Source organism: Citrus sinensis, chromosome 2, assembly GCF_022201045.2.
Source record: "Citrus sinensis cultivar Valencia sweet orange chromosome 2, DVS_A1.0, whole genome shotgun sequence".
NCBI classification, from domain to species: Eukaryota; Viridiplantae; Streptophyta; class Magnoliopsida; order Sapindales; family Rutaceae; genus Citrus; species Citrus sinensis.
Window position 1 is genome coordinate 29,568,605 of NC_068557.1, and position 11,512 is coordinate 29,580,116.

The 11,512-nt window shown below is 34.8% G+C and overlaps 1 protein-coding gene across 2 annotated transcripts; it reads right to left on the minus strand.

Moving 5' to 3' along the window:
- Window positions 1–915: 915 nt before the first annotated feature.
- LOC102618863 (protein STRUBBELIG) lies at window positions 916–6,611 on the minus strand. 2 transcript variants are annotated; one of them, XM_025094077.2, is made up of 17 exons: window positions 6,052–6,607; window positions 5,696–5,825; window positions 5,539–5,610; window positions 5,080–5,145; window positions 4,893–4,964; window positions 4,724–4,795; window positions 4,568–4,639; window positions 4,417–4,482; window positions 4,217–4,282; window positions 3,658–4,019; window positions 3,488–3,576; window positions 3,163–3,393; window positions 2,706–2,977; window positions 2,340–2,478; window positions 1,878–2,014; window positions 1,587–1,743; window positions 916–1,297 (listed from the first exon to the last, which is right to left on the minus strand). In XM_025094077.2, the coding sequence occupies exons 1-17, from the start codon at window positions 6,146–6,148 to the stop codon at window positions 1,235–1,237; spliced, it is 2,163 nt and encodes a 720-aa protein (XP_024949845.2). In that variant the 5' UTR covers window positions 6,149–6,607; the 3' UTR covers window positions 916–1,234. The 2 variants fall into 2 exon arrangements, with proteins under 2 accessions (XP_024949845.2, XP_024949847.2); XM_025094079.2 differs by lacking the exon at window positions 916–1,297 and having other exon boundaries at window positions 1,595–1,743; window positions 1,878–1,959; window positions 6,052–6,611.
- Window positions 6,612–11,512: the final 4,901 nt, after the last annotated feature.

The window sequence follows — 11,512 nt, forward strand, 5'->3', positions numbered from 1 at the left end:
CTTGAGCAGGGACAGGGAGGGAGTAGATTACGTTGTTGTGGTCATAATGCTCTTTTTAATGTTTTGTGGGGGTAAAGGCAATAGGGGATGTCTCGGCAAAACATGATGTTATTTAATTGAAGATGAATGTTGACCACAGCAGCACAAACTTTTCTGTCTCCAACGAAGACGTAGATTGATTATGACGAAAAGACCCCACATCAAAATGACCTGTAATTTTCTCCATGCACATCAATTCTTCTCTTCTTGCTACTAAAGAATTCAATTTTTCAGACCATCAGTTTTAAGAGTACACAATCAAACCAAATTGTTAGGTGGAAAATGTCCTAAATGATTTTTGGTATTGCACGCTACCTGTCCAGAAATCTCCTCACAGTTTCCTTGGAAACAGACACCTGTAAACCATTCATGTCGTTTGCATTTTGCAATTTGCAAAACGACAGAGGTTCAGAGGTCGAGGGCGAGCCGTGTTATATGGGCCATGGCCCGTGGGAATCCAAAGAAGCATCATTTTTCAGAATTAGTATTCAATTTTACACTTGCCACGAACATGATGATTAAAGAAATTCTCTGCCCACTTTTCTACAACTTTTGTTCATGTGGGCGGCATAACTTGCTCATGGTCATTGTCCTCCACGTCAATCCTCTCCCACACAATTAATTTAATATTCTGAAAAACGAAACACATAAATAATAAACAAACAAGAGAGATTTCTAAAAGTAATTTGACTGTCAGGATGCTATCCAACATCTCATTCTTCGAATCATGGCAGAACCCCAAGAATTTGTGTCTCCAACTTTCCATTTACTAAATTAAATATTATTTCTTTCACTTTCTACCTCCGTGTGCGAAAATGGCCAAAACGCATCGGAAGAGGTGCATTTCCTTAACAAGCTGGACTAATTGAAGAGAGATAAAAAAGAAATTGTAGCTTCACATGCAAACCATACATAATTACATTAGCAAGCAATATTCACATGAAAAAAATTGATTTAACAATTACACTGGCTGGCACCTACCTTCCTCACTAAAAAGGAATGGCCAAATGAGGTGGTGCCTATAACAAATTTGTGGCCAAGTTATCTCTGAAAACTAAGGGAAGCCGATGCATTTCACATAAATTACCTTTTCTAGAGTTAACAGTCAAACCAAACTAACCCTTCCGAGTCATTTCCTAATTCAAAGCACACACATTGCACGTCTGGTGGGGGTTGCCTCATGTTCCATTCCATTCTAAATCATGCATAAAAGGTCCTGGACGATTTCAGACATTGGTGGTCTGAATCCCGGCTCCCACTGCAAAGCAATTGATACAAGATGAATTATTGAGAAAGAAGAATCTGGTTTTATAAAAATAAAACTGCAGTTTGCATTTCAGAACTTGCTCCCTAATTTTTTTAGATGATAACAGAGGGAGTTGTTTCATTCTAAAAGCATTTTTTCATTTGTTTAAACCTTGGCAGAAAACTCCCTCAATGATACAAAGGCCCATAGAATACCTCCCCAGAAGTAATTATCCGAAATTTATATTTTGCAGATAAACATAATACGCCAAATTTTATGAAGAGGGACTAAAAGTAAAAACCTGTACACATCGGGATATTATATCTGCAAAGCGTGATAATGATTTCGCTAGATATGCTCCATCTAGAGACGGATCAACCATCCTTGATAGTGCATCAATATCATGAAGCCGAGGAATAGCCCATCTGACCAAAGATTGTTCCCCTCGAGGCCGTGACCTATAAATGTTTTTAAGAGAGAAAAAGAATCTTAGCTGAGACCAAGCATTTATAATATGTGTGATAGATCAATGCAGATGAATTTGTAACGTAAACATCTGATATGGACTTGCAGATCAACACGAGATCCTAACCTGTCATAGGGTTTCCGCCCTGTGAGAAGTTCCAACATTACAACTCCAAGGCTGTAGACATCACTCTGGCATGAATAACTTCCTGATTCAAATTCAGGAGCACCAGAACCATGAGCAGTGAGGAGGCCTTCAGACAACTGAAGACATATGCACCAATATCAGCCACAACTGATCAATAAATATAACAAAGCCAATGATATAGTTCATTTTGAAGAAATAATCTGCCAGTTCTGTCATTAGATGAGTTTGTTCTTTCCCATGTTCATTCAGTTGCAATCAATTGTATTGTGAATGAAAAAGACTAATTTTCCACATTTTTTCACAAGTTGTGCACTCCATCACTTAAAAGCAAAATTTAAGTGCAGTCTCAAACTCCATGGAAAACTTCTAATCACCATTAACTGATAGTATTTTTATAGAACTTTAAACCAGCAGGATCTAACAATCCTACATCCAAATTACCTCATTTGTGGAGCCAGAGAATAATAGAGGAGCCAAACCACAGTCTGAAACACGCACTATAAGCTTCTCATCAAGGAGGATATTTGAAGACTTGAAATTCCCATGCACAATTGGTGGCTCACAGACCTCTTGCAGATACCTTTACCACAATAGAAAATAGATGTCATTTTTTTATTTAGTGATAAGAATGAGGGAGGCAAATAGGTTACTTCCCGGCACAAGCATGCAAACAAGAAACAAGGAGGTATAGGTCAATCTATGGGACCTCGTAAGCCACCAGTAGTTGAGAGACAACAAAGACAGACTCCATTTCTTAACCAAGGGAATATTTTAAAAGCTGAATCAATCTATGGGTATTCTACTTACTGCAGGGCCCTGGCAGCTCCAAGTGCCACCCTGATGCGAATATTCCATGAAAATTTTTTGTGCGCCTCTTCATCACCGTGAAGTAAATCATGTAGGGTACAATTTCCACCATAATCATAGACAAGCAAATGTTGTCCATGCTCATTACAGTAACCTATCAGTTCCACAATATTACCATGTCGAAGTCGAGAAATAGTTGACACTAATTCAAGAAATTCCTCATCTGTCTGCCGCTGCGAAACTGTATTGCTTAGTTTCTTGACTGCAAGTAGCTAAAAATGAACCAACAAGTAATTAGTAGATGTCTGCATCTGAACAATCACATAGCAACCATAAGATAGAGAGTGAATAATGTCATATAAGGTACATAAAACAACCAAGCCTGAGGGCCAAATCAATTAAACAGCCAAATAGCAATCCTAGAAAATCATTTCATGTCAGTCAAATGAATTTGTACCTTGCCACCTGGAAGCTCAGCCTTATAAACACTGCCAAGCAATCCTTCTCCAATAAAATTGCCTTCAGAGAAGCTATTGGTATACTGCTGCAGTGATGCAATGGTAAAAACACTTACAGAAGAGGAGATCACATTAGTAGAAGGAGAACTCCTTCTTGTCACTTCTGCAGGTGCAAGAGGTTTTACTGTGACCTTCTCAACAAGGGGTAAAGGCAAAGGAGGCAATGGTAACTGCAGCAACAGAAATTCACATCAGTGGCAAAATTTCCACACCAACATTTCTTTTATTCCTTCAACATGCAGCAATTCTCATCACCATTATCACCTTTTCATCCTGTGGCCTTGGACTTGAGACCATTCTTCTACTATCTACTCCATGTCCATCTTGAGATTTCACAACTGGCTCTTTGGAGACTGATTACGATAGCACTTTTCAGGGGGGGGGAAAAATGGGATTATGAAAGAGACAATAAACAGACAGATGTATAAAGCTACCTTCCTCAACTTGACCACTTGGTTGCAATGGAGAATTTTTGTAGTTTGGCTTCTCCCCAGGGCCTTTATATGTACCGGTATTCTTCTCAGCATCTCTATTCACTCTCCTAGTTTTGCAGTATCTCCACATAATGAGAGAGCACCCTAATGCACAAAGTATTGCAGCCGCTGAAAGGGCAACCCAAATCACCCTCTTTGTTGTCCAAAACTTTTTTGCCTTTGCAGAGTTTGTCATTTCAAAAGCAGAAGGAGCATCTGCCTGATCCCCAGGTGCTTGAAAAGTTGGTGCCGGAGCTATGGATGGAGGTATTGCAGTTGGTGGCAATGCAATAACAGTTGTATTGAAGGGATTTCCATCTTTTCTGCAAATTAGATACTACCATCAACTAAAGAAAGAATAAGAGTAAAAAAGACATTAAACCTAAAAGACAAAATATAATGGATTATAAGAATGCAAATGGAATCATGCCTCATAACTCTACATATTGATATATACATAGACTGTAGCCAAAAAGATAGGCAAAACAAAGTACTGTACTCATTTTTTCCCTAGATTTACCTGAAATTTGGAATACTCAGCAACTTCTCAGGTATAGGCCCAGAGAATAAATTGTTCTCAATGTTCCTATGTAAAGGAGACAACTAGTGAGTTGCTGAAGGCTGAGCAATAATTTCCAATTGTCTATAACCAGATCTTTCAATACAAAATTTCTAAAATAGGAGTAACAAACTACGTCATTGAGGAGGATAGGAGGTTACAAATCAATTAGGTGAAGATCCTCTAGAACATTGAGGGTTCCAGAAAGCTTATTGTTCTGCAGGTGCCTGTAATCCAGAAAGTATAGATATGTATGCATGAATAACTTGACAATAATACGAATTCTTTTATTTCACAAAGGTTATTACTGACAATGAGTAGAGAGATGACAAATTCCTCGTTGAGGGAGGCAGCTGACCAGTCAAATTGTTAGCTGATAGATCACTGCACCATATTATAAATATCACAAATCAAGAAACTAACAAAATAAATGTGAATGAACAGATGTGATTTCACAGAAATGCCTACAAATTTATCAAACCGGTAAACTGATGAAAGGCATCGGGTATTCCTCCATTCAAATGGTTATTGTTTAACGACCTGATGACAGTAAAGATAAAAGGAGAAACATATTATGACAAATAGATAACAAATTGATGATACGACCCCAAGATAAGTAAGTTTGTTTTAGACTTACAAGTCCAACAATTGTGTTAACCTGGACAATGACTCAGGGATGCTTCCAGTCAGCTGATTACCTGAAAGAGAACTAAAACAGAAGAAAGAAAATAAATGATTTGTTCAAAGATGAGTATGAGGAATAGAGTTCTGGCACAAGCCTACTGAATTCATGAAAACAAGGATGACTTAAGTTTGAGACATACAAATTCCTTACTGTAACTGGCAAGTTGGACGGAATACTCCCCCCAATATGATTATTGCTCAAATCTCTGATTCATAAAAATAGTACAAAAAAGCACATCAGCATTCTACATAGAAAAATTAAAAGTTTGTGTAAATTACAACAAGCACTAGATGATGCTGTGCCACTGTAACTTGATACTTCCATATCAAACCGGCACTCAGATCACATGAGACACATTTACAGTCCCAGTTCACTGCCACAGGTGACATGCAAACATAAACATCATTCAATCAATCAGCCAAGTTTTCTGTTGCTCAAACAGACCAAAAGTTTTACTTTTAGTAGGAACATTTTATAAGCAAGTTGTTGTCAACATTAATAAAGAAAGATAACTAATTTATTAAGGTGCATAAATTCAAAACATTAAGAACGATGACATGATGCACAAGACCTGTAGATTTACTAAAGTGGTACTTACATATTTATGACTGATTCAAGGTCTCCCAAGGTATCAGCCAAAACTCCTCCTAAATTCATGCCAGTGAGTCTTCTGCAAATCCAACAAAACGAAGCTCATGAAAGCTGATGGCAAATGAGGTGGAAATATTAATAAACAAATGAAAAATTCTACATACATTTCGGTTACATTTGAGAAGACACAAAAGACACCTTGCCACGAATCTCCACAAGGATCTCCTCCAAAAGAAAGCCATTTTTCAAGAGGTGGAAAGTTCAGAGAAATATACAAGCTATTTAGAGCCATAACTGAGGAAAAAAACAACACAAAATAAAAATGCGGACTCATATGCATGGCTTGTATCAAAGCAATTGATTACAAAACTTTGAAAATGTAAAGTTTTCCAGCATAATAAAGGAAGAATGCATAGGAAATGAACCAACTTTCGCTCATTTTCTTGCTCTTCTTTCCATAGAAATTAACAGACACTCATCAGCTTAGTTAAAAAAAAATGAAGGAAGAAGAAGAGCTAACCATCGCGAGGATCGGTTACCCCAGCACAAAAGGGCGCCGTTAAAACAGCCAGCGCCATCGTCAATCCAACACACATTCCATAATTCACGTAGCCCATAATCACTGAATTCAACAAAGACCAGCTCTGAAACAACAGAAATGCTACAAAGCTTTCTATTCCTTTCTGGTTTGTTGTCCCAGAAACCAAACACACCCACCAGTGAAGCAGCGAAGAGAAGAGTGTGTTGCTTTTATGAAAAAGAAAAAAAAAAGAAAAAAAGAGAGAGAGAGACAGAGAGAGTTTAAAGAAGGCGAGATAAAGAGGAAACGAGATGGGTGAGGCGGTATAAATGGAGAGAGAGTTTAAAAGAGAAAGTGAATTAAAGCGAACCGGATATATAGCCTGAGGAAAACATTTTCCATATCTACTTTCAAATTTTGGGTTTTCAAAGATTTCAAATGAGATGAAAATTGTACACAGTTTCAGTTTCAGCAAGCGAGCGAGTGAGTGAGATTGATTTTGTTTTGTTTTCGACTCCAGCGTATCCCAGTGCTACTGATACTGTCTAAAACACTTTCAAAGCGGGCCACTGCCAACGGCACTTTTGAAGTTTGGTCAAAGTGTTTTGTACTTATCTTCACCAAAGTTTTTATATATTTATTTATTATTATACGGTTCTATTTCTTTTATTTTATTTATTTGTGAAGTAATTATGATTTTTTCCCCTTTTTTAAATAGAATTATCGTTTTTATTTTCCATAAACCCAAGTTTCCTTTCTTCTTCTTCTTCTTCTTCCTCTTTTCCTCTCTTGGAAGAGATACATTATCATATAAATAATTACGAAGACTAAAATAATTTGGTTGTGTAATCACCATGAGCGGGAAAAATTCAAGATCACCATTTCATATCATTGTTGATTGGAGCACCCAACCCACCAATAGATGTCGATATAATATTATTTACATCTTTGCTTTGATCTCTAACTCTACTTGGGTTTGTTTCCATAAACAGCTGTATCAAATTCAATACTTACAAGATTAACCAATACTAGCTCTATCTCTATTTGGATTTTTTTATTTATTCATTTTTATTATTATTATTTTTTCTTCTGTAAGTTCGTCTAATCTTCTTCATTAATACTCTAACTAATCTTCCTCCTTCAAATAATTGAATGAACTATCAAAGAACAAGAGCGATTTTTTCTATTTCGAAAATAAGAATTAAATTAATTACTCGTTGCAGTAACGAAAAGAGAGATTAGTAACGACTGACTAGGCACCAATCAGAAATAAATTTATTAATCAAGAAAGCTCAAATTCTCCAATATAATTAAGAAAGTTAAATTCATAATATATATTGGCCAATAAACACAATTCCCTCAAACTATTTAATTACTAAGAAGATTCAACAAATGATTTAATGAGCTGCATCCTGCATGATGGGTGGTTGTGTTGCTAGCCAATGTGTGCTTTTTTCTTTGTGTATAACAAAGCCACCATACATAGCATATAATTATTGTTGTTGTTGTTGGTAATGGTACTATGGATCGGTTGGTGGCTCAATAATTGCCGAGAAATTTGCTGCGCTAATTTGTTACTCTCTACTGTTGTTAAAGTTCGTATAAAAATATAATAACATTTGCTAGCTATATAATGCGTGAAAATCACGCCTCACGATATGAATTATTACTTATTTTAGGCCTACTCAATTGCTTTGCCGCTAGAAATGTGTTTAAGTGCTGCATTTTACCAGCTGAGGCCCAAAACTTTTCAAACCCAGTAACATTTCAATTTGCTCTTTTGGATTTGACCATCTTTAGTTTCTAAATTTTAAATGACAACCGAAATCATGAATTTGGCCAGTTGAGAGTTGCGCGGATAATGAAATAAGTCATTTTTATTGTACAGATAACATAGCCTATTAATTCAAAAAAGTAACTCAGTATTAGACAAATTATGTTGCGGGCCTTGTGGTTATTATGAGTTTAAAAGAAGAATGTATGCATTTGATTAATTTTTATTAGTAAAGTCTTGTTTTATTTTATAATGACTAAAATAAACATATATTTAAATTATTTTTTATTTATACATCAAAGTTTATATATATATAAAAAAGATATAATTATTATTTAGTTAAAATATTAAAGTTATAATGAGAACTTTAGAAAGACATATTAACTTATTTAATAAGTTGCTTATAAAAGTAACCTGATATGTTTTAAAAGTTACCATCAAAATAAAGAAACCTATTAAATAAGCAACTTTTAAATAATCTAAGAAATACTATTTTTATTAAAACTTATGAAATAAGCTAATTTTGAACATCTTAACCGCAATCTCAATCGGACTCTTAATAAAAGATTCTAAATAAAAGAAGTTGGTATCGTAGTAATACACGTAACGCTAAAATTGGATGATAAATTTAATTAGTAGCTAACAAGAATAGGAACGGCTATGGCGAGACAATAATAATATTCAATGGAAGATTCCACATATGTTCATTGCTTAATTTAATCCCAAACAAAACAATACTTTTTTTTCCCCCTCCCTTTTTGGTTGTTCTTTTTTAATGTTTAAACACCACATCATGACCATAACCATGATCATCCTTTAATCTTGTCGGGTAACATTTGATGGAGAAGATGGAATCAGTAGTTTTCCCTGATTCTAGGCTTGGCAATTTAGCCCGACCCTAATTTTGGCCCGATTGACCTGACCCTAATTTTTAGGGCTTTGGCCCGAATTTTTAAGTTTAGGGTCGGGTTAGGGCCAAGATTTTAAGGTCCGAACAAATTTAGGGTTAGGGTCGGGCTTAATGCCGACCCGACCCTATTTAAAAAAAAAAAAAAAACTAACACAAGTTAACACACGCACACAACACATCCTCACAACATCACACATTGTGCGTTTTTAATTTAATTGTATTGTATTTTTATTTGTATAAGACATGAATTTTTTTTTTTTTTTTATGTTGAGTTGTTGAATTGAATTGTGTATGATTAAAATGGTTGTGGAATTACATTGTGTGTTTTTAATTTAATTGCATTGTGTTTTTATTTATATAAGACATGAGTTTTTTATTTTTTATGTTGGGTTGTTAAATTGAATTGTGTATGGCTAAAACGGTTGTGGAATTACATTATGTATTTTTAATTTAATTGCATTGTGTGTTTTTAATTTAATTGCATTGAAAATATTTGATATATATTTGTGTATCATGGTTTAAAAAAAAATAAATTATTTATTAGTTAAATGGTAGATGCTTTATTGCCTCATTCGAATTCTTATATATGCAATGAAGAAGTTGATTTTTCAACATTGAATTATGGGTGGAAAATGGTTTCGGCAGGGTCGGGCTTAGCCCGACCCGATGTTGACCCGATTCGGATCGGGCCCGACCCGACCCTAACTATAAATAGGTAGGGCCTTTTTAGGGTCGGGCTTTAATTTTTTATTGATCGGGTCGGGTCGGGTTTGGCCAAGCCCGAGCCCGACCCGATGTTTTGCCATCCCTACCTGATTCAATCTTTTTGCTACGTGCTTTCATTTCTTCCCAATAAGTGAAATTATGCTGTGGCAACTTAGCATTAATTTTATCTCCATATATATTGAGATTCACATATATAAGATTCTTCCTGTTGAAATTTGTTATATATGATGATTCGGTAGCTAATTAAGTTTAATATAATATTTCATCCCCTACTCTAAATACTAACCTTAAAAGTGGACAACGTAAACTCCCATAATCAATTCGTTACGATTAGATCAGCCTAAATTAATTAAGTCGTAAGTTACTGCTTTTTCAAGTTGAATTCGTCTGAGATTGTCCATTCAATGAGATTTCTTAATGGCTCCTCCTGTCATGAAACTGCAGTTAATCTCGATCCCAGTAGATGAATTTGATATTTTTGGTCGTGTTGACTCCTTGTTACTTGAATAATATAGTGGTACAAATACGTGTAAGTACTGCTAATAATTAATGCTACCAGAAACATTGCGAAACTTGAGCGTTACAGCATTTGACATAATCTCTTGTACTTGAGCCGATTTCAGGCGATTTATCACTACTTATTTCATGTCTTATTCATTTTTCCTTTCCCGTTTTCGTCCTTCAATCTTCGGGTAACAACTAACAACCACTGTAATACAACCAGTCTCTATTTCAATCAGCTATTAGTTGTTAAAGAAAGGAATCCTTTCATGTTTTGAAAAAAAAAGAAAAAAAAAAAAGTAGCAGGGGACTGGACCAGGAGAGGTTCAGGTCCCCGGCCTGGAGTAAAGGTCAAACCTAAGAAAGAGTGCAGTCAACAAATGTTTAAACTGTATGATAAAAGCTATGTTCACCGTTGGATCATCCATGCCCCACACACGTGTTTCATACTTACTGAATAGACATCGCATTTGTACTTGTACACGTGCCCACATGCACTGGTAAAGAAGAACATGCGCCGCTGATTACAAAATTTGGCAGAGGAAAATGAAATTATCATCTACCATAAGAAGACACAGATCACGAGACCAATTATGCAAAGCCTAAAAGTTAAAACAAAATTATTGCCAACAAATTCACTAGAATCAGAGACTCCCGTTGCAAAAATGTAATTAACATTGAGGCCTGGGCTGTAAAATTAATCTAATATTGGGGGTGGAAGACGTTCAAGTCCCAGAATTTTTAAATATTAACAGATTAGAATAAAGGGTGGGGCTATTTGAACCCACCAATTTACTCAATAAACCTAATTACTAAATAAACTCATCTTTAAATTTTAAAATTTTAAATTTTACTCAGTAAACCCACTAAAATACCTAATATGTCCTTTCTAAACCTATTTTTTATAATAATAGTGATTTTACTCATTAAACCCATAATATTCATTTATAAACCCATTAGAATGGAAATTGATTATTAATTAGAAATTTAATAATCAATTTTGAGTGAATGGCCCTCGTTCAAGGACAAATGAATCAAAACATTCTAAATGAAGAAAATAGTTGTTATCATGAAATTATTTTTTTGAGTTATATTATAGTGGTGAGAAAAATCTTGTATGATGGTATGAAAATCTAATATGAGGAATTTGAGAAAAAATAATTTTTTCAGAATTTGGGAAAAAACAATAATTGATTATTAATTGAAAATTTAATCATCAATATTAATTAAACAATTTTGAGTGAGGGGTCATTCCCAAACGAATCATAACAATTAAACAATTAATCCTCCATAAAATCAATATCCATCAAATCAATAACAATTAATTTTGTTACTCTGAATCAACTCACATGTGCCCATTTAACAATATATATGGCTTGAGAGAATAATCCCACCTCTTGATTGATTAGGGTTTAATGAAAATTTGATTAGGGTTCTATAAAACTATGTTGAATATAAAGATGGGTTTAAAGAGTAAAAATTCTGTTTTTTTTTTTTTAATTATATTCTAGTGTCCATAACTGTAATTTAATTTAGGGGTATTTTAATGA

Bases quoted from the DNA above. Each gene is read 5' to 3' on its own strand.
- LOC102618863 (XM_025094077.2), bottom strand. From the start codon at position 6,148: ATGGGCTACGTGAATTATGGAATGTGTGTTGGATTGACGATGGCGCTG. The intron at 4,283-4,416 runs GTAACCTCCTAT...TCCTTTACATAG, and splicing joins GATCTTCACCTAATTGATTT to GAACATTGAGAACAATTTAT. The intron at 2,479-2,705 runs GTAAGTAGAATA...ATTGTGGTAAAG, and splicing joins GGAGCTGCCAGGGCCCTGCA to GTATCTGCAAGAGGTCTGTG.